Raw genomic sequence first — 22,837 nt, 5'->3', positions numbered from 1 at the left:
GAGCTAAAGGAGGACAATCAGGTTCTGCTGGAGACCAAAAGCATGCTGGAAGAGCAGCTAGATGCCAGCAGAAGCCGATCTGACAAACTGCATCACCTGGAGAAGGAGAATCTGCAGCTGAAATCCAAAATTCACGATCTGGAGATGGTGAGACAAACACACTTGGAAATTGTTGTGTTTAAACACTTCTAAAATCAAAGACTTTTTTTTCCCCCATCAGGAGCGAGATCTAGATCGCAAGCGAATGGAGGAGCTGTTGGAGGAAAATCTTGTACTGGAAATGGCCCAGAAACAGAGCATGGATGAGTCCTTGCACCTGGGCTGGGAGCTGGAGCAACTGTCCAAAACACCAGAGCTGACCGAGGGTGAGAAGAACCACAAAAATCTTGGCATCCTTCCATTAGCTCTGCCTCAACTCTTGGCTAAAGTCCTGTAATTAATATTCAACGGCTCCTGGAGGATAATCTGTTCTTTTGAGTTATTAAAATCTGTTAAGAGATTTAACTAGCCACGGATCTGGATAATGATTTGTTAGTTTGTTGAAATAGCATTTAAAAGCTTTAAACAGCTGGAACCGTACACCATGGGGCTTTGTCTTAGAAGGAGCCTTTTAATAGAAATTATAAATTAATTTTGAATTGTCTATATCAGGGATGGGCAAACTCGGTCCTGCAGGTTTTGGAGGTTTCCTTCTTCCAACACAAGCGGATTCCAATTATCAGGATGGTTATCAGGCTTATGCAGAACTTGCTGATCATATATCAGCTGTGTTGGAGACGGGGAAACATCCAAAACCTGCAGGACTCTAGCCCTAGAAAACAGAGTGTGCCCACCCCTGGTCTTTGTTAAATTGTGAAAAAGGCACAAGATGTCTCCTTTAATTTACATTTTGTTGACAAAACTGCATTAATATGCTCGTTGCTGCCTCAGCCCCTCAGAAGTCCCTTGGTGAAGAAGTTAACGAGCTGACATCCAGTCGTCTGCTTAAGTTGGAGAAGGACAACCAGACGTTGCTGAAGACAGTGGAGGAGCTCAGAGGAGGCACTGCTTCGGACTCAGTTGCCAAACTGGGCAAAATCAGCCAGGAGAACCAGAGACTCAACCAAAAAGTGAGCAATATTATTATTATTATTATTATTCCTTGGGGGGGTGCACATCAGGGCTCTGTTCTTGAGCCAGTGGTTTGTTAACATTCTAGTTGGTCAATATAAATTGCTAATTTGATTCAAGAACATCCTCCCAATTCCTTGTCCTTGACACTTTGCCCACAACAACAGAAGTACCAGAGAGAAAAGGGTAGAAAGTATTTGGAGAGGGGAAGAAAAGGAGCAGGGAAGCAAAGCTGTAAATCCCACCAGCCGGGCTTTGCCTTTTCTTTTCCCGCTCAGTGACACCCTAAACGCCCCTCGCCCAGAGGAGCCTCTTTGCAGGGAGTTACGCCTCCTGTAGGCCTGCTCCGTGCCACCTTTACAATGCTGTTGTTCTTCCCACACAAAAGTGAGGGGTTTATATCAGGGTGCATTGATGTCTTTAGCAGCAGTGCTTAAAAACATTAATGCTGGTAGTATTAAAAGAGAAAATAATATGCCTAATTTTATGTGTGTCCGTGCTTGTGATAAAAACAGGTTCACGCACACAATGTGGACCACAGTGATAGTGGCATCAAAATATAGGAAACTCAGCAGCAGATTACTCAATTTACAACTGAGCCATATTTACACATCTTATTTTTTTTTTAGTCATGCGTTACAAATTGCATTGGTAATAGTATTTATTATATAAATACACATTTTGTAGTTATAATTTTTATTTTACACTTTGCAATGTTTTTAATAATTTTTTTTTAAAATTTTTGTGATAAAAGGCAAAATTTATAAACAATCAAATCTACAAAATATTAATTCATCCTCAATGTGGATCTAACTAGCTGGAGCATATGGAAAGTGAACTGGCAACCGAGAAAGAGTCGCTCCGCAGCGCCGAATCTCTGAGCACAGACCTGATGAAGGAGAAGGCCTTGCTGGAGAAGACGCTGGAAACACTGCGGGAAAACTCCGACAGACAGGTACCAGATCACAATCGTCATCAGCATGATGCTTTGAACCTGACCTAAATTTAGTTTTAACTGGAATGATCTCCATTTTGTACAGAAATGGATCGTGTGATTTATTTCATCACACGAGTCAGTCATTGTACCAAACGTTGACAGTATGACATTCCTCCTTTGGGAATGTGCATCACATGACTCACACACAAACAAAACACTCATTTGAACTTTTTTTCTTCTTCTAAGAAGCCACTTGGGAAAATGAGTATGGTTCCCATTTACCAAAAGCGAGCGTTGACAGTGCATTCTGTAAGAAGAGCTGTCTGTATGTACTGCATGGCCTAGATGCAGACGCTCTGATTCACTGTCAGGGGTCCACGGGGGAATCTGTAGCGGTTCAACCCAAATGTGACACCTTGGATTAGTTCACGTCTTTGATTGATGGAACACGGCGCAGACGACGCCTCATGCTACACGCCAAGATTACTGTGGTCAAATCTCTCTGGGAGGTTGTAAAGATTGACTCTACAAATAGAAAAGAGTGTGCTTCTCTGTTCTTCTTTCCAAGAAAATATCTGAGTAAAATCTGAAAAAAATCAAACAAATGACACGTTTCAACTAAAATGAGTTTGGTGCGAATGCTAATAATGGTGGCTACAGTCCGTTCTAGTGCAACTTTAATGTCTTTTGAAGTCACACCGAGACTTTTAAAAGACGGTATAAGCTACATTTATTTGATCATCAGTCATGTTTTTTTTTTTTTTATTCATGTGTGGCTCTTTGAGGTTGTCCCTTGTGCTCTCCAAGTGGGATTTTATTTTTATTTTTTTACCTCCCATCGTCTCATGAAGCAAATTTGTTTTACACTGGCCAGAGTGCTTACCACATTATGTCACTGGTTATGTCTCGGAGAACAAAACCTTTAGAAAACGTGCTAGCTTTTTGTTAGTTATGGTAATTTTGGCCTTGACTGCCATTTACTACATTGTTACGGCATGACATTGAATTGGTGCAATTACTCCTTTTTTTTTTTCTCCCCCCATTTAGTAAAGTACAACATCAAAAGTTTGTCTTCTTACGAAAGTATGTCATTAATATGTCTTATTTTTAGTGCAGTGTCACATCAGTCTGTCTTCTTTTTTGTAAAGTGAACATAAATATCTTGTCTTTGTTTGAGGTAAATTAAACATTGATAATTTGCCTTCTTTTTAGGCAAGTGCAACATCAATAGTTAAAAAAAAAAATGAATTTTTACTTTTCTTTTAAAGAAAGTACACATAAGTTTCCTTCTCTTTAGGAAAGTGCAATATCAATAGTTTGTCTTGTTTACGCCAGCAAAAATTTTTTTCTAAAAGTACGTCATAAATAGTATTTTTTTTAAAGTAGGTTTTATATTTTTTATAATTTTTTTTATTTTAAGAAAGTATATTTGTAAATAGTTTGTCTTCATTTTAGGTAATGAATGATGCAGACGACCCAACTCTATGTAGCACAGTCACCAACGCTGACAAGTGCAATAGTAACAGTTTGAACCGTGTGAATTATTAAACTATGAAAGCACTAACCATGGTAGTTACACTTCCGGTCCCATACCCATTATGTTTTGTGTGGGAACTATTCCTCTGTACTGAATTAAAAAAACACCCCTAGTATGTTGCATGAATGAGTTGATCGGTGTTGTCTCTGCAGCTGAAGGGTCTAGAGCAGGAGAACAAGCACCTAAGCCAAACGGTGTCATCCCTGCGCCAGCGCAGCCAGGTCGGCGCCGAGGCTCGCGTCAAGGACGTGGAGAAGGAGAACCGCATCCTCCACGAGTCCATCTGCGAGACCACGGGCAAGCTCAACAAGATGGAGTTTGAACGGAAACAGCTGAGTGAGCAAAACGTCTCCACCAGCACTTTCTCGAGTGTGTATGTTTTCTTTTCCTCTGTCGGATCAACACGGCGGCTGTTTGTCTGCAGGAAAAGAACTTGAGGCCTTGAAAGAGAAAGGCGAGAGAGCGGAGGAGTTGGAGATTCTGATACAGAAACTGGAGCGCGACAACGAGAGTCTGCAGAAGAAAGTGGCCAGTCTGGGAATCACCTGCGCGAAGGTTGGTTCTTTGGTGCTCCAGATTCACATTGTTTTTGTTTTTTTTACTTGACAAACTGGCGGTTAGATAAGGTTTAAATTAGTTGTTTTTGTAATAAAAAAAAAAAAATCAAAACATTAAAAATGTCAAAAATAACAGCCCTCTTTGTTTGTTCCACCTGCAGGTGTCTGCTTTGGAGAAGGAGAACACCGACCTGGAGGCGGAGAGCCGGCGCCTCAAGAAGAAGCTGGACGGTCTGAAGAACATGGCCTTCCAGCTGGAGGCGCTAGAGAAGGAGAACTCGCAGCTTGAGCAAGAGAACCTGGAGGTGCGGCGCTCAGCCGAGAGCTTCCGCTCAGCCGGGGCCAAGGCCGTGCAGCTGGAGGCTGAGAACAGGGAGCTGGAGAGCGAGAAGAGCCAGCTCAAGCGCAGCCTGGAGCTCCTCAAAGCCACCTCCAAGAAGACGGAGAGATTAGAGGTGAGACTTTACCACCAAACTCTTCCACCAGTTTTATTTTTAATGGTGCCTTTGACTTATCACTTATCACGCTCCCATCACCCTAGGTGAGCTACCAAGGCCTCGACACGGAAAACCAGCGCTTGCAGAAGGCGCTAGAGAACAGCAGCAAGAAGATCCAGCAGCTGGAGGCCGAGCTTCAGGAGGTGGAGTCCGAGAACCAAACCCTCCAACGCAACCTGGAAGAGCTCAAGATCTCCAGCAAGCGCCTGGAGCAGCTGGAGCAGGAGGTGGGTGGAAAAATGACGCCGAAATGATAGCAGAAGTAAAAATTTTCACTTGTCTACTATCATTGTTCCAGAACAAAACGCTAGAGCAGGAGAGCTCCCAACTGGAAAAGGACAAGAAGCTCCTGGAGAAGGAGAATAAGCGGCTGAGGCAGCAGGCCGAGATCCGCGACTCCAAGCTGGATGATAGCAACCAGCGAATCTCTGCCCTGGAGAAGGAGAACCGCACCATGGGTAAGGAGATGATCTTTTTCCGGGACTCATGCACGCGTGTCAAAGACCTGGAGAGGGAGAAGAAGGAACTGCTCAAACAAGGCACCATTGATAAGAGGACGCTCATCACACTCAGAGAGGTTTGTGGGACAAGACGAAGAAATGGCCTGTTTTGGAGGAGCAAAATTAAACAAATCCTCCCTGTGTTTTTGATCAGGAGTTGGTAAGCGAGAAGCTGCGCACTCAGCAGATCAACAACGACCTGGAAAAACTGACGCATGAGCTGGAAAAGATTGGACTGAATAAGGAGAGGCTGCTGCTCGACGAGGACTCGGACGACAGGTATCCACAAATTCACTTAGAACTCGTCCCCTTAACTCTCAGGTAGTGCAACTGGGAGTCTAAATAAATCAGGTCTGTGGCCCAATTTAGACTTAGGTGACACATATTTAAACAGTTGTTGCAGTTTTGAATTTGTGAAGTAAATCCCCTATCTCTATTTCCCAGGTTTAAGCTCCTAGAAAGCAAGCTGGAGTCAACGCTGAAGTCCTCATTGGAGATCAAAGAGGAAAAGATCGCCGCCCTTGAGGCCAGATTGCAGGAGTCGTCCAACCTGAACCAACAGCTTCGCCAGGAACTCAAGACCGTAAAGATACACACACATACACACCAAACAAAAAATTCCAAAGTTTTATTTTTAATGAACCTCGCTGCTTTGTTCTCAGGTGAAAAAGAACTACGAAGCTCTGCGTCAAAGGGAGGAGGAGGAGAGGATGGTGCTGAGCTCGCCCCCTAGAGGTGTGGAAGACCCCCAGGCGGTCCGCAAATGGGAAAAGGAGAGCCACGAAGCCACCAGGGAGCTCCTCAAGGTCAAGGATAGACTCATTGAGGTGGAGCGGAATGTGAGTCAGCCTCTGTGAACATTAGTAGAGGTGTTATTAAAACCATTCCAACATCAAACTGTTCAGCTCATTTAGGTCACATTAAGAGAAAATGTTCATATTTCTAAAATTCCTACATTTTCACGGCTAAGTTACCAAATGACCTTTTGCAGTGTCCCCAGTCCATTCATATTTCTCAACCTATTCAAACCATTCCAACTTCATATTGTTCAGCTCATTCAGGATATCTTAAGGGAATTAATATTTTTGCATTCATAAAACCTCCATGTTTTCCAGCATTCCACATTTTCCATGCAAAAATCCCAAATTGAAACAATTCATCTAATTCTTCCACATTTTTCAGACGATTCAAACTATTGTTTAGCTCACTCAGGACTTATTGCATTTTTCATACTTGCTATATTGGTGTATGTTAGCATTTGAGTAATTCTTCTTATATTAGTACTATTTCAGCGTTTTGAAATTTTCAGCAATTCAGTTAATTCCACAGCATTTCAGTTCAGCGTGGGCTCTTCAGCATTCACATTCTCTAGTTTGTCTCATTTGTATTTGTTTTTCAACCCTCCTCCTAGAATGCCACGCTGCAGGCGGAGAAGGCGGCGCTGAGGAGCCAGCTCAAACAACTGGAGACGCAGAGTTCCAACCTGCAGGCTCAGATCGTGGCCGTGCAGAGACAGACCGCCTCTCTGCAGGAAAACAACACCACGCTGCAGACTCAGAACGCTAAGCTGCAGGTGATGTAAACAAACAATTGACAACTGTAGTTCAGGGGGAGCATTCTAATCAACACTTCTTTGTAACTCACTGTCTGTGGCATATATCAAGGACAGAAAAGAGGTCTTGACATGGTTCTCATTTCAAACCATTAATTTATACAATAAGCTGTATTCATGTAATCAAATATGCAGTCAACGAGAGGTCTTTGATCCAAGGTGCCTTCAAAAAGATCTCCATGGCTTCCTTATACCGGCAAATATGATACAATTTCAGATGGAAGCAGATCAATTAGAGCATCAACATTCAGGTGAACTTCCCTCCAAGTGATTTTGAATGCTTTTAAAAGCAGTATACTGCAAGCTCAGGAAGCTTTTGCACTTGGTCACAAGCCAAAAGGGCTGGCCTATTTAAAAGCATTTTACCCCACATTAGTCAGTCTGAAGCTGCCCCTCTTTGGCTCTGTCCCAACCCTGCCAGCCTGCTTAGCTCCCTCACTATGGATTTAGACCTGAACTCCTTGTTTGGCAGCTTTTCAAAGCCAGCTTATGGGACACGGGATTGACACTGACTGGCAGCGGAGTCTCACAGGTTTTTTTTTTTTTTTGGTTGTTTGTTTCTCACGGGGTGTGCCTTGCTCAAACGTCTGATGGCTTAAGAGGGTTTCTTGCATTTGGGAGCGTATGTTATCTTGTTTGTCTGTCACACTAACTGACACTAAGGGATTCCGTCACAAGTAAACTAGTTTGAATAAAATAGAATAGGATTGTACCATATCCATATTGGCTCAAAATGTCATATGATCTTTCATAAACACAACACCTTAAAACCTTTATTAATGAGATTTGACTGACATTTTAGAGACTTAACATTTTGTTGAATGGAATTATCCTAATAGAATGCCAAAGAACAGCCTGCATGGTTCTCTCTGTAAATACTCTGGTTTCTTCCCAAATTCTAACAATATACATATTAAGTTAGTTGAAGACTCCAAATTGTCCATAGGTATGAATGTGAATAATCAATTCAATTTCATTTTAATTATTTTTCTTGTTCTATTTGAGTGAGACTTGAATTTCATTTAAAATATATTTAAGTTTGCGTAAGAATTTAATTTAAAATATATATTTTTTTAAATAGTTTTATTTTTGTATTAATGTAATTTAACCATTTATTCTTTAAAATGCATTTTCATAAGATTGTATTAAATTAAATGATATTAATTTTAACAAGTAATTTAAGGTACTACATTTCCCCCCGATAATGCCATTTAAAATTATATTATTCATTAATTCCATCCAAATTGTATTACAATATTGCTATTAACTGCTACATAATTATTAAAACCCAGTCAAAATAATACAAATGGAGACTCACTACCCCCTGCAAACTGAATCGTCTTTAAATATGTTCCTTTAGTCTCCTCGTTAACCTGCCTGTATTCCCTGTGTTTTATTTTCTTGTTTTCACACATTCATGCGGACCTTGTCTGTTCCCCCCAGGTGGATCACTCCACGCTGAGCTCGCAGGCCGCTGCCCTCATGGCGCAGAACGCTCAGCTGCAGGGCCAGCAGAGCAGCGTGGAAGGCGAGCGCGAGGGGGCGCTGCGGGAGAAGGAGGAGCTCAGGTCCACGTACGAGCTGCTCCTGCGCGACCACGAGAAATTAGCGGCGCTCCATGAGAGGCAGGCCTCCGAATATGAGGCGCTTATCGGCAAGCACGGCGGCCTGAAGAGCTCCCACAAGAGTTTGGAGCAGCAGCATCGTGACCTGGAGGATAAGTGAGGATATGGGCATTGGAAGCAACGTTTTTATGTATGAGGAGGACACTAAGAGGGATTTATTGTCTCAGGTACAAGCAGCTCTTTCAGAGGAAAGGAGATCTGGAGGAGCTGGAGAAGAACCTGAAGGAGCAACAAGACAAAATGTCCTCAGAGAACCAGGGCCACCGAGCTACGGCCGACCAGTGCAAACTGCTCAAAGAGGAAAACGAAAGGTCAGAGTGTGCACCTAACAAAAAAAAAGATCAAATTTGTCCCTGTTGTATGTATGCAGCACATCAAAACGTCCTCTCCGTTAACAGACTGAACACAACGTACCGCCAACTGCAGAAGGACAACGAGAACCTCCAGTTGGACCACAAGAACATCAAAAGTCAGCTGAACGGCGCCAAGCTTGAGCAGACCAGGCTGGAGGCCGAATTCTCCAAGCTGAAGGAGCAGTACCAGCAGCTGGACATCACTTCCACCAAACTCACCAACCAGTGTGAGGTGAGGACCAAGTCAAGAACTACAGATGGTCCAAAAAGCTCTCACGTTGAATAGTGAACAACTAAAAAAATGTTGATGTCTGTCACCATGATTAATTTGCTGTATTGCTACTAAGGAACTTAATTTTCCTATGAATGTCCTTCTCAGTTGTTGAGTCAGCTGAAGGGCAACTTGGAGGAGGAGAACCGACACCTGCTGGATCAGATCCAGACCCTGATGCTGCAGAACCGTACGCTGCTAGAGCAGACCATGGAGAGCAAAGACCTGTTCCATGTCGAGCAGAGACAATACATGTAAGTTTATAATGTTTTTTTTTTTTTTTGTTGTTGTTGTTGTTCTAAAGCGACGTATGTTCCAAATGCAAGCATGTGTGGTCGTTTTCTCTTAGCGACAAGCTGAATGAACTGAGGAGGCAGAAGGAGAAGCTGGAGGAAAAAATCATGGACCAGTACAAGTTTTATGATCCTTCACCTCCACGCAGGTTAGAAATAGCTATTAAAGAAACTCAAAGGTAACATGTACATAATGAATCCATTATCTTAATTTTATACTGATTAGTTTCATTCATTGTTTAATTTTAATTAATTCATTATTTTTTATTTTTAACTTATTTCAATTAAAAAAAAACATGTTTTCATTCATTTTACTTTTTGATTTTTGAGTTACTTAAATGTATTTTACTTATTACACTGTCATCAATTTTATCTAAATAAGATTATTTTTCTTTTTTTCTTTAGCAAGGTTCACATTTTTGTTTGACTTTTATTTAATTAAGAATGCCTCCTATTTCTATGCATTTAATTTTGTTTTTTGACAATTATTTTAAACTTTTTTCATGAATTTAATTGTATTATATTTGAACAGATTATAATTCAAACAAATGAAATTATTTCCTTAGATAGGATTTGATTGATTAATTTGATTTAATTTATTTTATTAAATTATTTAACTTGTTGGATTTAGATAAATGTAAAATTGGATTTTAATGTGTTTAATAAAATTTTAATTAATTCAACAAAATTTTATTTGAATAACATTTGAGTTCATTTTATATATATAATAGTGATTTTATGAATGTATTTCATCATTTTATTCCTACTATTAAATCTTACTGCTATAGAATGGTTGGTGGTGGGAACTATCAAAAAGCCACTTTTTCCTTAGTATCTCTGCTCTTTATTGTACGTCAGGGGCATTTTATTTTATTTTTTCAGGCGCGGCAACTGGATCACGCTTAAGATGAAGAAGCTGATCAAACCCAAAAGCCGGGAGAGGATGCGCTCACTCACGCTGACGCCGTCTCGCTCAGAGTGCGGCGACGGCTTCCTGTCTTTCCCCGGCGACAGCCAGGACAGCTCTTCGGTCGGCTCTGGGTCCAACTCGCTGGACGACACATTATCACACAAGAGGAGCAGCAGTGAGTACAAGCACACGTACACACTGAGGTTCCGAGGTCATTTCCGATGTCACTGCGCTTGGCTCCTCCCCCTCTAACTCCTGGATTTCATATCTCTCTGCGCATAAGGGAGGAGAGGCCAACGGTGCCTTGCCCAAGAGCAGGGCTCCTCCAATGGTATGCTGCGGACGGAGAGGGTGGGCGGGGCTTGCGAGCCACCCCTCACCTCTCTCAGGGCATGTTTTCGTGAGTTCCATTGTATGTGTTGGTCGGTTTACAGCTGAGCTGCGCCCAGGCCACCAGGTTGACTCAATCAACACCTGAGTAACTCTTAGAATACTTTATGTAAATGTTTAATTAGCTGTCAGTCAACAGGCTGTTGTGTGCAGTTCATCTGTAAAGAAAAATCAAACCATTACAACATTGGCTCCATTATTATTATTAAATGGTGCAAAGCATCATACTTGACATTTCCCGTGCTTACAAAAAAAAGATATTTTAACTAGAATTGAATTTAATAGCGAGAAAACCTCCGCCAAAGCTTAAGGATCCCAATTTGAGTTTCTTTTAATCGTTCAAGCGTCGTTGTAAGGTACACGTCTTTTACAACCAAGGAAACCAAATGTAATATGTATATTGTCGCTGTTGGGCGGAATTCTCATATCTCCAAAATTACGACTTTTCAGGAAAAAAAAAAATCACTAATTTGTTACACTGTACGGACATTTTGCACAAAACACTCAAAGGTATTTAAACTAAATATTGTTTTCTTGGAAGAAAAAAAGAAAGAAAATACAAATATTCCTTATATATTTACAAGAGTTCTTGAGTTTCACAACACATCTCAGTCGGTGTTCAAGTAAGTTAATAGATTTGTTTTCACGCTATTTCCAACACTTAAGATGGGTTAATTATGCTTAAAAGTAAGAGGCAACATGGAGATATACCAATAGTATCTATGTGGAAAAAATATCAAATTGACCATATTCGGACATAGCAGGTTTCAGCCTGACAGCGACTGTATGTAATAAACAACAAGCGTATCTCTGCTCTCCTCATTGCACCCTTTAATGGATTGCCATCGTCTGTTTGTGTCATGTCGCCGTGGCATTGGACTGTGTAGCGTGTTGAGATTGTGATGTTCAATTAGAAATCAGCGAGTGTGAGAGTTTGCAATTGTGGTTGACACTTGGCACGTTGTACGATGTGTTGTCGTAGTTGGAAGTGTTCTTAGGTGTTGCTAGCTAGTTACAGTATAAGTGGCAAAGATTTGATTGTAACAGCACATTTTGGTTGATTAAAATGTGCTGTTTCGGGAAATGTGCATGAAGGTTATTTTCATGAGTTTTAGTGCAAGTGGATGAGTGGTTTTTTTTTTTTCCACACCATCCAGCCACAACATTAATGTACACTTGCATGGAGAACAGAGAACTCCGCCAAGGCTTTTTAATGTGAATCACTTATATAAACAAGTAAACCACAGACCAATTACAACCTGATCCAAATAATATTATAAATTAATATTCTTAAAATAAAATGCTTAAGTACAAAAAATATACAATATATCATCTTATTTTTCATTTTATTTATATGTATTTTTTCATTTTCTTTTTTAATTATGAGACAATTTTCCATCTGCTGATTCAAAGTTTTAAAAATATTACTAGTTTATGAATCCGAGAAAAACGTTGCGCCAGTCTTTTGAAAACTAATACATTTGAAATAAAATGCCAATAATTGCAACTTTTATAAATCGATGCAATTAAACAACATATAGTTTGCTTAATTAGAAAAAGTAAATTATTTTTTTGTTTGTTGATTTTAAGTTTTTGGTATATTTTATGAAGTTCAACAAACTCAAGGTATATATATATATTAGTAATTTTTGGTCTGTTGATTTTTCTTTTTCTCATTTTTCTTCCAATATTTTTCGAGTAAAGCATTTAATCATTCTTTTTTTTTTGTTTGAATTGACAATTTTTTTGTATTTGCATTTTGTAATTTATTTATTTTTCAATATTTGATGAACCTAATAATTGCCTAAGGCATTTTTAACTTATGGTTAAAACAAAACCAAAGTATTTGCCAAAACCTTAATTTTTCTTCTTGTTTTCTGAAAATGTTGTCAAAAAAAAAGAAAAGAAAATGCAACTATGCTATTAGTTTAACAATAGGTAGAAACAGAACTATGATGAAAAATGTCTAGTTGGCGTACCTTGGTGGAGATCATACGTTTGCGTAGGTAGTAATTGAACACTGTTGTGCATACAATGTAGCTTGCTGTTACCGCTAAGCTACGAGATGGCGTGTGGGTGTATAAAAAAGACTTGCGGATGCTTTTCTGATGACTTTGTAGAGTGTGCAGGGTGTCAGCTCGCTCCCTGCTGCCTCTCATCACGTTAACAACGTACCCCTCCCCTGTTTTTACCCTCCCCTCTGCTTAATTCTGTCACCCCCACTGCCACCCTGTCTGTCTGTCTGTCCGCCTGTGCGTTGGCTGCACTGTGGCAGCTTTAAAAAGGTTGCCTTTCATGAGGAACAGATCCAAGGACAAAGACAAGGCCAAGGCCATCTACCGGCGCTCCATGTGTAAGACCGCCTCGCTTAGCCGTCATTCTTTTTCCTCCTCCTCCTCCTCCCGTCACCAGCCAGGACCGCTCACTGATGTCTTGTGTGTGTGTGTGTCGGTGTAAGCGCACGTTTTGTAATTTGCTGACGCCCATGCCGCTAACATCAATGACCCGTCCTCCTCTGTAAACTATCACCTCTTTTAGTCACTTGTGCGTAGTGGTTCACGTAGCAGAGATGATGTAGCAAAGACTAAACTAGCCCCCGTAGATGAGAGTTCGTCTCTCTTTTTAGGCTCTTTGATTGAGCGTCGCCTGACTGACTTTGTGTTGCTGGAATCACCGGGCAGCTTTGTGCTTCTTTTGCAATGAAATGCGCTTTGTGTGTGTGAGTTTGTGTGGGGTGAGCTGAGTTGAGTGAGTTTGTGTCTGTGTGTGAATGTATTTCAGTAAGTCTGATTTGCCGCCATTCTAGACGACTTGAAAAACGGCGCTTTTACCTCGGATTGTTTTGGAGCGTTCATCTTCTTGGTCCGCCATTGCACATGCCTGATTATTAATGTGTGTACATAACTGCAGCTCTCTGCCTGCCGTCACGCTTCAAGTGCAAGAAAGACAGCGGCAAGAGAAGCGCGCCGTCTTTATTGCACTTTGCACTCGCTTCACACAACATTAAGTGTACCTGACTGTACAAGCCAAAGAGATCCAAGACAAATGCTTTGCCAAGATAATACTGAGCTTTCATTGAAAGTGCATTTATAAGATTTTATGTGGTCTTTTTTTCAATGTAGAATGTTTACATACTATGGTCAGGTGAGATATTTGATTTCTCATCAGTTTGGATGGAGAGGTATGATTAAAAAAACAAATTGCACATTTAAAAAATGTTATTACATAAAACCCATGAAAGTTGGTGTGAAAAAGCAGGAAGTGGCAAAGTGTAAAATATACATATATATATATATATATATATATATATATATATATTTTTTTTTTTTTACAAATGCCAAAATAAAATATATTTTTCCCCCTCTCTTTACATCAATTTTGGCTTCATATTATTTATCCTGACTAGGCTTGAAATTATTTTGACAATTTGTCTGAATAGTCACCCAAATCAAATTTTCAAACAGATGAATGTATACTTTAAATATTTATGATTAGATTTCATAATGTCGCAAACCAATATGTGATTCCTTAATATCTAAATTGGATGTCATTTTTACTTTAAAAAGGCAGAATGTTTGAGCCTTTTTTTTTTTATTGGATCTCACAAGATTACTGCACTGTACCTAATGTTGTGTCCAGGGAGTGCTGCTAACATTTTTTGCTATTAAACCGATTGCCTGCATGCGCCATTGCTTGGTTGTGCTGTGTTTTGAATCGGGCGCATATTAGAATAATTCGACTTCTTTGATTCTCCAACACAAAACACTTTAAATGAAATAAAATATTAAGAAAGTTATATTATCTTGGACCAGACAATAATCCAATTACGTCCATGCGCAGCCATGAACGACCTCCTCCAGACCTTGACGGTTGCCGGGGGTCCGGGCGGCGACTGGGCAGGCAGCACGGAGAACCTGGACGGCGGCGGCGGCGAGGCAGGAGACGTGGGCGGCGGGCGGCGCGGAGTGTGTGGCGGCCAGCGCATGAAGGAGCTGGCCTTCTCCACCAACGCCATCGACTGCGCCACCCTCACGCTGCCTTCCTCCACCCACAGGAAGGCCACGCACAGGCTCCACGTCAAAGGTAATACGACACGCAGGTGAAATTGACTGTTAGCATTAAGCTAATGCGCTTTTGCAGGTATCCTAGACAGATGGGCAATGTCAAATTCTGAAGTTTTCACATTGACCCATAAGCATTTTTAGCATACAAAATAAACAAATGTAAGCGGCCATATTTGGCATTACAAGTTCATTTTCCATCAACAGACAACGCTTCTTGCGAGGACGTCGCCGGCTCCTCGGATGATCCAAAGATTCAAGGTAAGCTCAGTTGGGAATCAGAACGTTGTCAAAAGCAGGTCAACAGTTTCTCCCCCATCCCCGCCCCGATAATCTTCAGGCCCCCCGCTTGCCTCTTTGATTAAGCCTGGCAGCGGCCATTTTGATCGTGAGCAAAGCGACGCCTTGTCCAAAGTAGGATCGACTCCGTTGCCGTCTGCAAGACGGAATTCGGGGCACATGTTAAGTCAGATGAACATGTTTTATCATTATTTACATGTGTTCTTAAGCTTCTCTTAACACTCTCGCTGGGTCTCCTTAATTATGTAAAGGCCTTGGATGCATTAGTGGTAAGCAAGGGTGCTGCTTCGCTGATGACTTCCCAGAATGCACTTATAAAAATCCACTCAAACCTGTAATTAGCCCGCCAGGAATTTATATTGCGAGACATATTACTGAATGCAAAGTCACTAATATGTAGAATCTTCTTTATTAGCAGACAGATCATTATGGCTTTTATCTTTTATTCTCAAGTAGATATTAAAAAGCTATTTTCTCTTGATAATTTTTTTAAAGTATATGCTACAATGACTTTGCTCCCCATATAATAAAATATCTCTAACAATGTCATAATTTAAAAGATGGTGCATTGACAATCTGTGTCCATGTCTTTATCTATGATAACATCATTGGCAATAATAATTGTCATAATCCATTATAGCGATGTAAGAATGTAAAATTATGGTAGTAATGTCTTAATCGGCAATCATGATAATCTATAACAGGAATGACATTTTAATCTAAGAATGCTGTTATAATGCATATTAATAAAACCATTTCTTAATTAAATCATTCTCTAATATATTGTAATCTGTAATGATTCAATGTTATAATCCTTATGTCATTATATCAATGATGCAATTAAAATGTCATAATCTATATGAAAATACCTTAATGTTTGAAAAAATTTAGAATCTATGATAGCATGCATAATCTTTAATAATGCATTCATCTAAAAAAATGATGGTTCGATCTACAATCATATATGATAACACAATGTGTTAATCCATGATAGTGATTTTACAATGACTTGGACTGATGTCAATCTATGATGACAATGTCATCTTTCATCTTAATCTATGACAATAATGCCTTGTTGATGGTCAACGTTGAGTTTGTCAGTAATGTATACTTTCTGGCCACCTTCCTCTTCCTCGCCGGGGGGTTCTGTCTTTTGTTCCTCCAGCGGCCACGTTGGCGGCCGGCCACTTCCGCCTGGCCCGCGCCATCTGCCGCCCCAGCGGGGTTGTGCACCGTGCGCTGTCAAGCCTTCACGTTGCTTCCTGTGTGTGTTACTACATGTGTCTTCCCTTTTTGTCCTTTCACCCCTACGCCAGCCTCCAGACCCTCCAGTTTCCATAGCAACAGGACCGCCAGTAGTAATAGTAACAATAACTCCCAGCTCACCTCTCCCCTGGAGGTAAAAGGTACGATCCTCCCTCTATCCCTCCACCTTTCCTCCTCTTCCTCCTTCTCCTCCTATCATTTACGATTTTTTTTATTTTTATAATAATCATTTAAATTAGGCAGTATTTACGATGTAAACGGAATCGAGCTAGTTTAACAATGCCACCATTTAATCCATGGGAACATGAAGCTTCCTAATCCATAACGATGTCCTAATGTGTTCCCTCCCCGCCAGGCACACTAAACGGTAACGCGAGTCGTCCCCACAGCGAGAGCAGCGGCGAGTTCAGTTTGAGTTTGGAACAGGAGGCCTGGTCCAGCAGCGGCAGCAGTCCCGTCCAGCAGCCTTCTTTGTCGCGCTCGTCCCACCAGAGCCCCGGGCCCACGCGCCACTCCCTCGAACCGGCGGCCGCCGCCACCCCCGGACAGATAAGGAAAACGGCGTCGCCGGGCAGCGAGGTGCTTTCTCTGCAGCAGTTCCTGGACGAGGGAATCGACCCTGCCGAGGTGAGCTCTTAAAGTTCATGTATTTTTGTAAATAATACAGAGAAGTGATTTTATTAAGGATTTAATGTACTCGACATCCAATTTCATGTCGATCTGCAAAACTAATATTAGGGTTAGATTATTCTTTCTGGGGGGGAATATTTCATGGACTGGGTTTCACGTCAAATATATTTTCACCAGAATACACCCCAAAAATTATTTACATTAAATGTCATTAAACAAAAGAATTAGTCATGTCTGGGACAGTGCTTCTCAGTGTGGTATGTTGGCTCCCCCTAGTGGTTTGTAAAAGAAACACTGAATCGATGTTTTATGTGCATAATGTAGTAGCTTAAACGTTGTTAGCTTTTAACACATTTTCATTTAGTCCTTAGAACTGTTTCGGTACAGCTTTAAAACTTCAAATGTCAACAATGAACTTTTTTAAACGCAGTCATTTGGGTTAATTCTTGAGTTTGAGGAGTTTATCCAAGTACACGCCCTGGAATGTCTAATTTAAACCAAAATGGCCGACTTGTTCACATTCACGCGTGGGCCTTCAGACTTTTTCAAGCGTCCCATTATTTGTTTGTCGGGGGCTCTTTTTTTTTTTTTTTGAGGTCATGAAAGGGATTTAAAAAATTGTTAATCACTGCACTGATTCTTTTGCTGTGTCAAATATAGTCGGGCAGTCAGGAAAACCTCACCGTGGACTCCCCCCGCCTCCCCGTTTCGTCTGAGCGTGTGCAGAAGGAGCGCCCCGCCACCCGGGGTCGCGGCATCTTGCGCTCCTCCAGCGGAAAAGCGGCGCCCGTCACCGCCGACCGCCCGCCGCGCTCCTCGGGCCAACCGGGGCGCCCCAGCCTGCGCAAGGCCGAGAGCACCCGCGTGAGGGGCTCGGCCCGGCCCGGCCTGTCCACCCAGGCTCGAGCCACGTCCGTGTCGGAGAGGCTGGACCGGGCGTCTGGATCGGGGTCAGCGTCCACCCTGCCCCGCGCCAGTAGCGTCATCTCCACGGCCGAGGGCAGCTCCCGGCGCACCAGCATCCACGACATGCTCTCCAAGGACAGCCGGCAGCCCGTGTCGGTCGACGGGGTCCGAGCCCCGCCCGAACCCAGTGAGTACACCCCAAAGGGACCCTCTAGTAGCGCCCCTTTGCCAAAGTCCCTGAGTTTGCCATGCCCGAGCTCGGACGAAGCCGAGCTCCCCACCCTCGAGTCCTTCCTGGGTCCGTCCTTCACCGCCGAGTCGGTCTTCATGGACTCCATCTTTAGCGAGTCGGCGGGCAAAAGCCTCCCCTTCCTCTCCCTCAATCCCACCCTCGTCAGCAACATCAGCGGACCGCCCGTCGCGCCTTACCAGCCCAGCCGAGCGGACGGCCCGCCGCCGTCCGGGGCCGAGCATTTGGACGCGGACGAGAACCAGTCGCTGTGGTTCGAGTACGGGTGTGTGTGACGGAGGGGGAGGTTCTGGCCCGCCGATGTCGGTTTGGGTGTGTGTGCCTGGGGGACTTTTCCTCTTGTTCTGATGCTCCCGTGGTGCTGGTTTTGTGTTCTTTTTTTTTTTGGTAAGTTTCTGTTTTGTTTCAATACATTTCTCACCGTCCACCATCGATTTCACCTGAAATCACTATGAACTGGATGCTCCAGTTGATAGCCTGCACACGACACACGAAGGATTGTGAATATTCCAAAAATAAATGAAAAAGCAAATGAATGTCACATTAATATAATACAGTGGTACCTTGACTTACGAGTGCACCAATTGAGGAATTTTTCAAGGTCGTGAGATTCTTAGTGGAGTGATGTGGGAAAGCAAATTGGGAAAATGGACGGCACTGCGATGCCCTCGACGAGTGTGGACGAGGCAAAGCCGCGGGCCCCGACGGGCTGTGATTGAGTGGTACAAACAAACTTGCAAGGAGCTGCTGTAGGCCACTGCTCAAGCCCAGACACTCACATGGAAACTCACCAGCCAACCCGACTCCAGCGCCTGATATCACTAACTAGGCCACACCCCTTAAAGACACACAGCTAACACATAAACACTACAATGTACGCTAATTAGTTCTGTTTACTTTTATACATTTTTTTTTTTTTTTAATGTTTTTATACAAAACAGCAAGTCAAGGTGCCACTGTGTTAACACTCCACCTGCTGTTTGTGTCTGCATGTTTCATTTTGATCTTTGGGGTCAAAATGGTGTTTTCCTTTTTATTTTATTTTTTGTACACTACCCTTGGGTTTCTCTTATGTTCCTGTGTGTGTGTTTTTTCTGAAAAGCAGACTTCTTCAGTCGGATAGCGACCATTCAAGTTGTCCATGGGGAAAAAAAAAAGTTTAGTTAAATAGGTCAATTAGGGCATTGATGAAGTTATGGATTAACCCTCCTGTTATGTTTGTTTTCTCAGGGCACCCAAAATGGCCGTGGGTCAGTGAGACCCGCTACATGCATAGTTGTCAAAGTTCAACAAATGAATCAATATAATGGAACACAACTTAATTACATCTGTTAAAAATTTAATCTATGGAACTGGTCAAGGTCATATCAGGAGGGTTATAAATGAAAGTGAATGCAGGGACGATGTCATAAGGTTTCCTCTGGAAAGTGGGCTGCTTCTTTGGATGGACTCATGCAGGGTTGGGCAACCATTAAAAAAAAAAAAAAAAAAAAGATGACATTATAAACATTTGACGGGTTTTCGGTTGCCCATCCCTGCACTACAAATGGACGGTTTCGTGGGTGGCTTGAGTGAAAGTGACTATGAAGGAAAAGCAAGGAGTCATTAGCCCTCCTGTTACATTGTGCCTCTTTGTTAGATACGGGTCATTGTGACCCGCCACATGCGTATTCAGCAAAAAAAAATTAATTCATGCCTGAGAGTATTGTATCCTCAGGATGTGTTGCTGCACCGATTGTGTTCAAATATCCGTTAAAAGGGTTATAACTACCACGACGACGATGCTAATTTCACTAGCCTGCTTGTGGTGTTTCCTATTAAGTGTTAGCAATAAGTCAGCTGACTTTTATAATGTAAAAGTATGTGGTTGGAAGGAATTTTTAACTTTTAAACTTTGCTGCTCCCACCTAAAGCTCGTATCTGACATTTTATTGTAAACTAAAAAGAACAAAAATGAGGCTAGCAGGACAAATTGCACCCCAAAATATTTTACATTTAAAGAAACTTTTTGGGGGGTGAAACGGGTCAACTTGTAACAGGAGGGTTTTATGAAAGTAAGTTCCGAGACGACACTCTTGTACATATTAAGTTATAAACTTCTACGAGCATTCTTTGCTGTGCTCCTTGCGTATGCTTATTTATTCCCTCTTGTTCTCCCGCGCTTGTTTTGCGTTGGATTTCAATGTGTGTGCGCGTAACGACGTTGCTTTATTCCACAGATGTGGAGGGCAGAAAGTCAAAAAGCAGAAGTGGCGAGTGCTAAGCCCCACGCGTGGTGAGTGAGCGCGTGCGGGGATGGGAGGGAAGGTGGGCTGCTTGTTGCCATGGGAACCTCACATGTGATGTAACCAACGGTTTTCCATCTTGCCTGTAAGCCACCCCCCAAATAATTGGATGTGAAGGTGTGTTGTTGTTTTTGCCCGTCCCTGCCCTGCTTCTTCCTTGTTGCTATGACAACGCATGTAGTTCCCGGCTGGCTACTACTTCCTGCTTCCTGTCTTCCGCTTTTATCAACTTCTCACCTTTTCCCACTTCTTGTATGTCTCTCCAGGGTTTCCCCAAACTTTTGAGCCATTTACATTGTGTTGCAGGTTCAATTGGAACATAATATATAACTTTTTTTTTTGTGTGCAAATTTGTGTGATAAAACATGCCTAGGTCAAAATGACCCAGGAACATGATTGCCGTTTCAGAAAATCAAATGTAAACGGTGTTAAAAAATGAAATAAAGAAACAAATTATTGGTTAAAAAATATTTAAACGACAAAGCAGGTGTCACCAACTTTTTTGAAATGAGTTTCTTCTTGGGTACTGATAAAGATAAAGGGCTACTAGTTTTAAACACGCTTTTAAAATAGATTTATTCAAATTAATGACACCTTAATAATTTCTCACAATTATCAATGATTTAACAAGGTAGGAAACTAAAAAACCTCACAAGTATTTACATTTTCAAATGATCACTTATATGCGTCTCACTGGTGATGTTTTTTGTTGTTGTCCCTTGATAGAAACAATAAAAAAATAAAAAAAAAGAACTGAAATTGTTTTAAACGTAACAAATCGATAAAAACTTATCCAACAAATATCATGTAAATGATGTTTAATTAATGACACTTAGATAATTAAAGGGGCCAAATTGACCCAGAAAAAATTCTCTGGTCAAACTGAGCCCAGGAAACATGCTTGGGTCAAATTGACCCAGCAATCATGCTTGATTCAAATGGACCATTATTGCTGCTCTGAGAAGCAAACACTAGTGTTACGAGTGTGAAAGGAAAATAATTTAAAAATAAACTAATTGGCAATTTAAAAAAAAATACTAATAATTTTGGGGAGGGTAATTTTTTTTTTTTTTAGTTTATAGCCTTTTTTGTTTTTTGTTTTTCTTCCCCTTGTAACTGGTAAAGCAAACCCCAAAAATATGATATGCGTCCATCCATTTGAATGAGCCCACAGTTGCAGAAGCCCCTTTCTGGTGTGTCCAGTTCTATTTACTTTCATGTTGTTTCTAATCTGCTCTCTTCATCTTCCCACTCTTCTTCTTCTTCTTCTTCTTCTTGGCTTGCCGGGGACTCACTAGGTGGTCTTGGAGGTCTGAAGCTTGGTAGACAGACGGCGCGTATACTGCGAGGAAAACGATTGTAAAATCCCACCATTTTCTTTAGTTCCCTCCCAACCCTTCTGTAGAGAAAATGGCTTCCTTCTGTTTTGTTTTTCTTCCTTGAATCAAGGAAACGGACGAAGATGCACCCATTTTTCGTAATTCAGCCCCACCCCTCCCCCTCCCCCGCGCCCGTGTGTCCTCCGCTGTGATGCGCACTACTCTTTGTAAAGATGACAATTCAAGTGCCAAATCACAGCGCCACCGCACCCCCAAAAAACAGACCTGGATGATTCCCTTTGGATCTTCTGTGAACTTGAAATCAAGGATGAGAGCGTGTACACGCGGGTTCCATACATTCATACATTCAGTATGCGGACTTGCATGTTTCCAAAGCGTGCACAGCGGAGAGAACGTCGGACCAATCGGAACGCTTCCTATCCTGTTGGGATTTTGGAAGAGGCCGTGTGTGTGAATGTGTGCGCATTGGGTATGAAAAGTCTACACACCCCTGTTCAGATGGCACGTTTTTATAATAAAATAAAAAACAAATGGACCTAGGTAAATGATTTCAAAACCTTTTTCACCATTACTGGTACCGATTGGAAAAACAAATGTAGTTGCACACCGCCTTATTACCGGAATATGGGATGCTCCCAATTAACCAATCGCATTCAAACTTAACTGGGAGTCAGCACATACCTGCCACCAATTCAAGTGCCTCTGATTAACCCCAAAATAAACTTCAGATGTTCTAGCAGGCTTTTCCTGGCATTTTTTTGTAGTCAAATCAAACCGCACAAGCCATAGTCCAGAAGTTTTTTTAATGATTTTTTTTTTTTTTTAACAAATCATAAAAACCTAGTATTTGAACAGGGGTGTGTAGACTTTTCTACAGACTCTGTGAGTGATACTTCCACAGTAATGTACCAACTTAATTATCACTTCATTAATTCCATCAAGTGTTTTTTTGTCATCTTGCACTCTGGAAGACCTTACTAAAAGCACACATATATATACAATACATACACGCTCTCTTTCTGTGAACCAGGTGCATTGTTGTTACTATGGCGATGAGTTTTCCCTCCTTTTCCACTTTTACATAAACCCATTTGATGTAATTAAAATTCATCAATTAAGAGAAATCTGTGTGTGTGTTTTGTTTTAATCCTTCTTGTAACAATGTTTAATTGATTTTATATAGATTCTTAATTGTAAAAGTTTTGGG

The 22,837-nt window shown here is 41.6% G+C and overlaps 1 protein-coding gene across 9 annotated transcripts in view; it reads left to right on the top strand.

Moving 5' to 3' along the window:
* ccdc88ab (coiled-coil domain containing 88Ab) overlaps nucleotides 1-22,754 on the top strand; it is a 51,883-nt gene extending 29,129 nt beyond the window's left edge. Inside the window, exons 11-38 of one of the 9 annotated variants that reach the window (XR_013296129.1) lie at nucleotides 1-147; nucleotides 221-365; nucleotides 931-1,109; nucleotides 1,928-2,065; nucleotides 3,737-3,920; nucleotides 4,009-4,139; nucleotides 4,303-4,596; nucleotides 4,683-4,865; nucleotides 4,937-5,215; nucleotides 5,293-5,417; nucleotides 5,583-5,721; nucleotides 5,801-5,977; nucleotides 6,550-6,711; nucleotides 8,194-8,471; nucleotides 8,543-8,686; nucleotides 8,774-8,960; nucleotides 9,108-9,253; nucleotides 9,349-9,441; nucleotides 10,175-10,377; nucleotides 10,486-10,602; nucleotides 12,868-12,945; nucleotides 14,433-14,675; nucleotides 14,861-14,914; nucleotides 16,270-16,359; nucleotides 16,575-16,846; nucleotides 17,510-17,942; nucleotides 20,225-20,375; nucleotides 21,589-22,754. Coding sequence is in view for 7 of the 9 variants with exons in the window: in XM_077581483.1 (XP_077437609.1) it covers nucleotides 1-147; nucleotides 221-365; nucleotides 931-1,109; nucleotides 1,928-2,065; nucleotides 3,737-3,920; nucleotides 4,009-4,139; nucleotides 4,303-4,596; nucleotides 4,683-4,865; nucleotides 4,937-5,215; nucleotides 5,293-5,417; nucleotides 5,583-5,721; nucleotides 5,801-5,977; nucleotides 6,550-6,711; nucleotides 8,194-8,471; nucleotides 8,543-8,686; nucleotides 8,774-8,960; nucleotides 9,108-9,253; nucleotides 9,349-9,441; nucleotides 10,175-10,377; nucleotides 10,486-10,533; nucleotides 12,868-12,945; nucleotides 14,433-14,675; nucleotides 14,861-14,914; nucleotides 16,270-16,359; nucleotides 16,575-16,846; nucleotides 17,510-18,280 (4,890 nt within the window). In the remaining 2 variants the exon portion in view is untranslated. Of the gene's footprint in view, nucleotides 148-220; nucleotides 366-930; nucleotides 1,110-1,927; nucleotides 2,066-3,736; nucleotides 3,921-4,008; nucleotides 4,140-4,302; nucleotides 4,597-4,682; nucleotides 4,866-4,936; nucleotides 5,216-5,292; nucleotides 5,418-5,582; nucleotides 5,722-5,800; nucleotides 5,978-6,549; nucleotides 6,712-8,193; nucleotides 8,472-8,542; nucleotides 8,687-8,773; nucleotides 8,961-9,107; nucleotides 9,254-9,348; nucleotides 9,442-10,174; nucleotides 10,378-10,485; nucleotides 10,603-12,867; nucleotides 12,946-14,432; nucleotides 14,676-14,860; nucleotides 14,915-16,269; nucleotides 16,360-16,574; nucleotides 16,847-17,509 lie in introns of all 9 variants that reach the window. The other 8 variants (XM_077581487.1, XR_013296128.1, XM_077581484.1 and 5 more) reach the window with 8 other exon arrangements.
* The last annotated feature ends 83 nt before the right edge of the window (nucleotides 22,755-22,837 follow it).

Source organism: Vanacampus margaritifer, chromosome 12 (assembly GCF_051991255.1).
Source record: "Vanacampus margaritifer isolate UIUO_Vmar chromosome 12, RoL_Vmar_1.0, whole genome shotgun sequence".
Taxonomy (NCBI): Eukaryota; Metazoa; Chordata; class Actinopteri; order Syngnathiformes; family Syngnathidae; genus Vanacampus; species Vanacampus margaritifer.
Note: the sequence above shows the minus strand (reverse complement) of the source record. Positions and strands in the feature narration are given on the sequence as shown.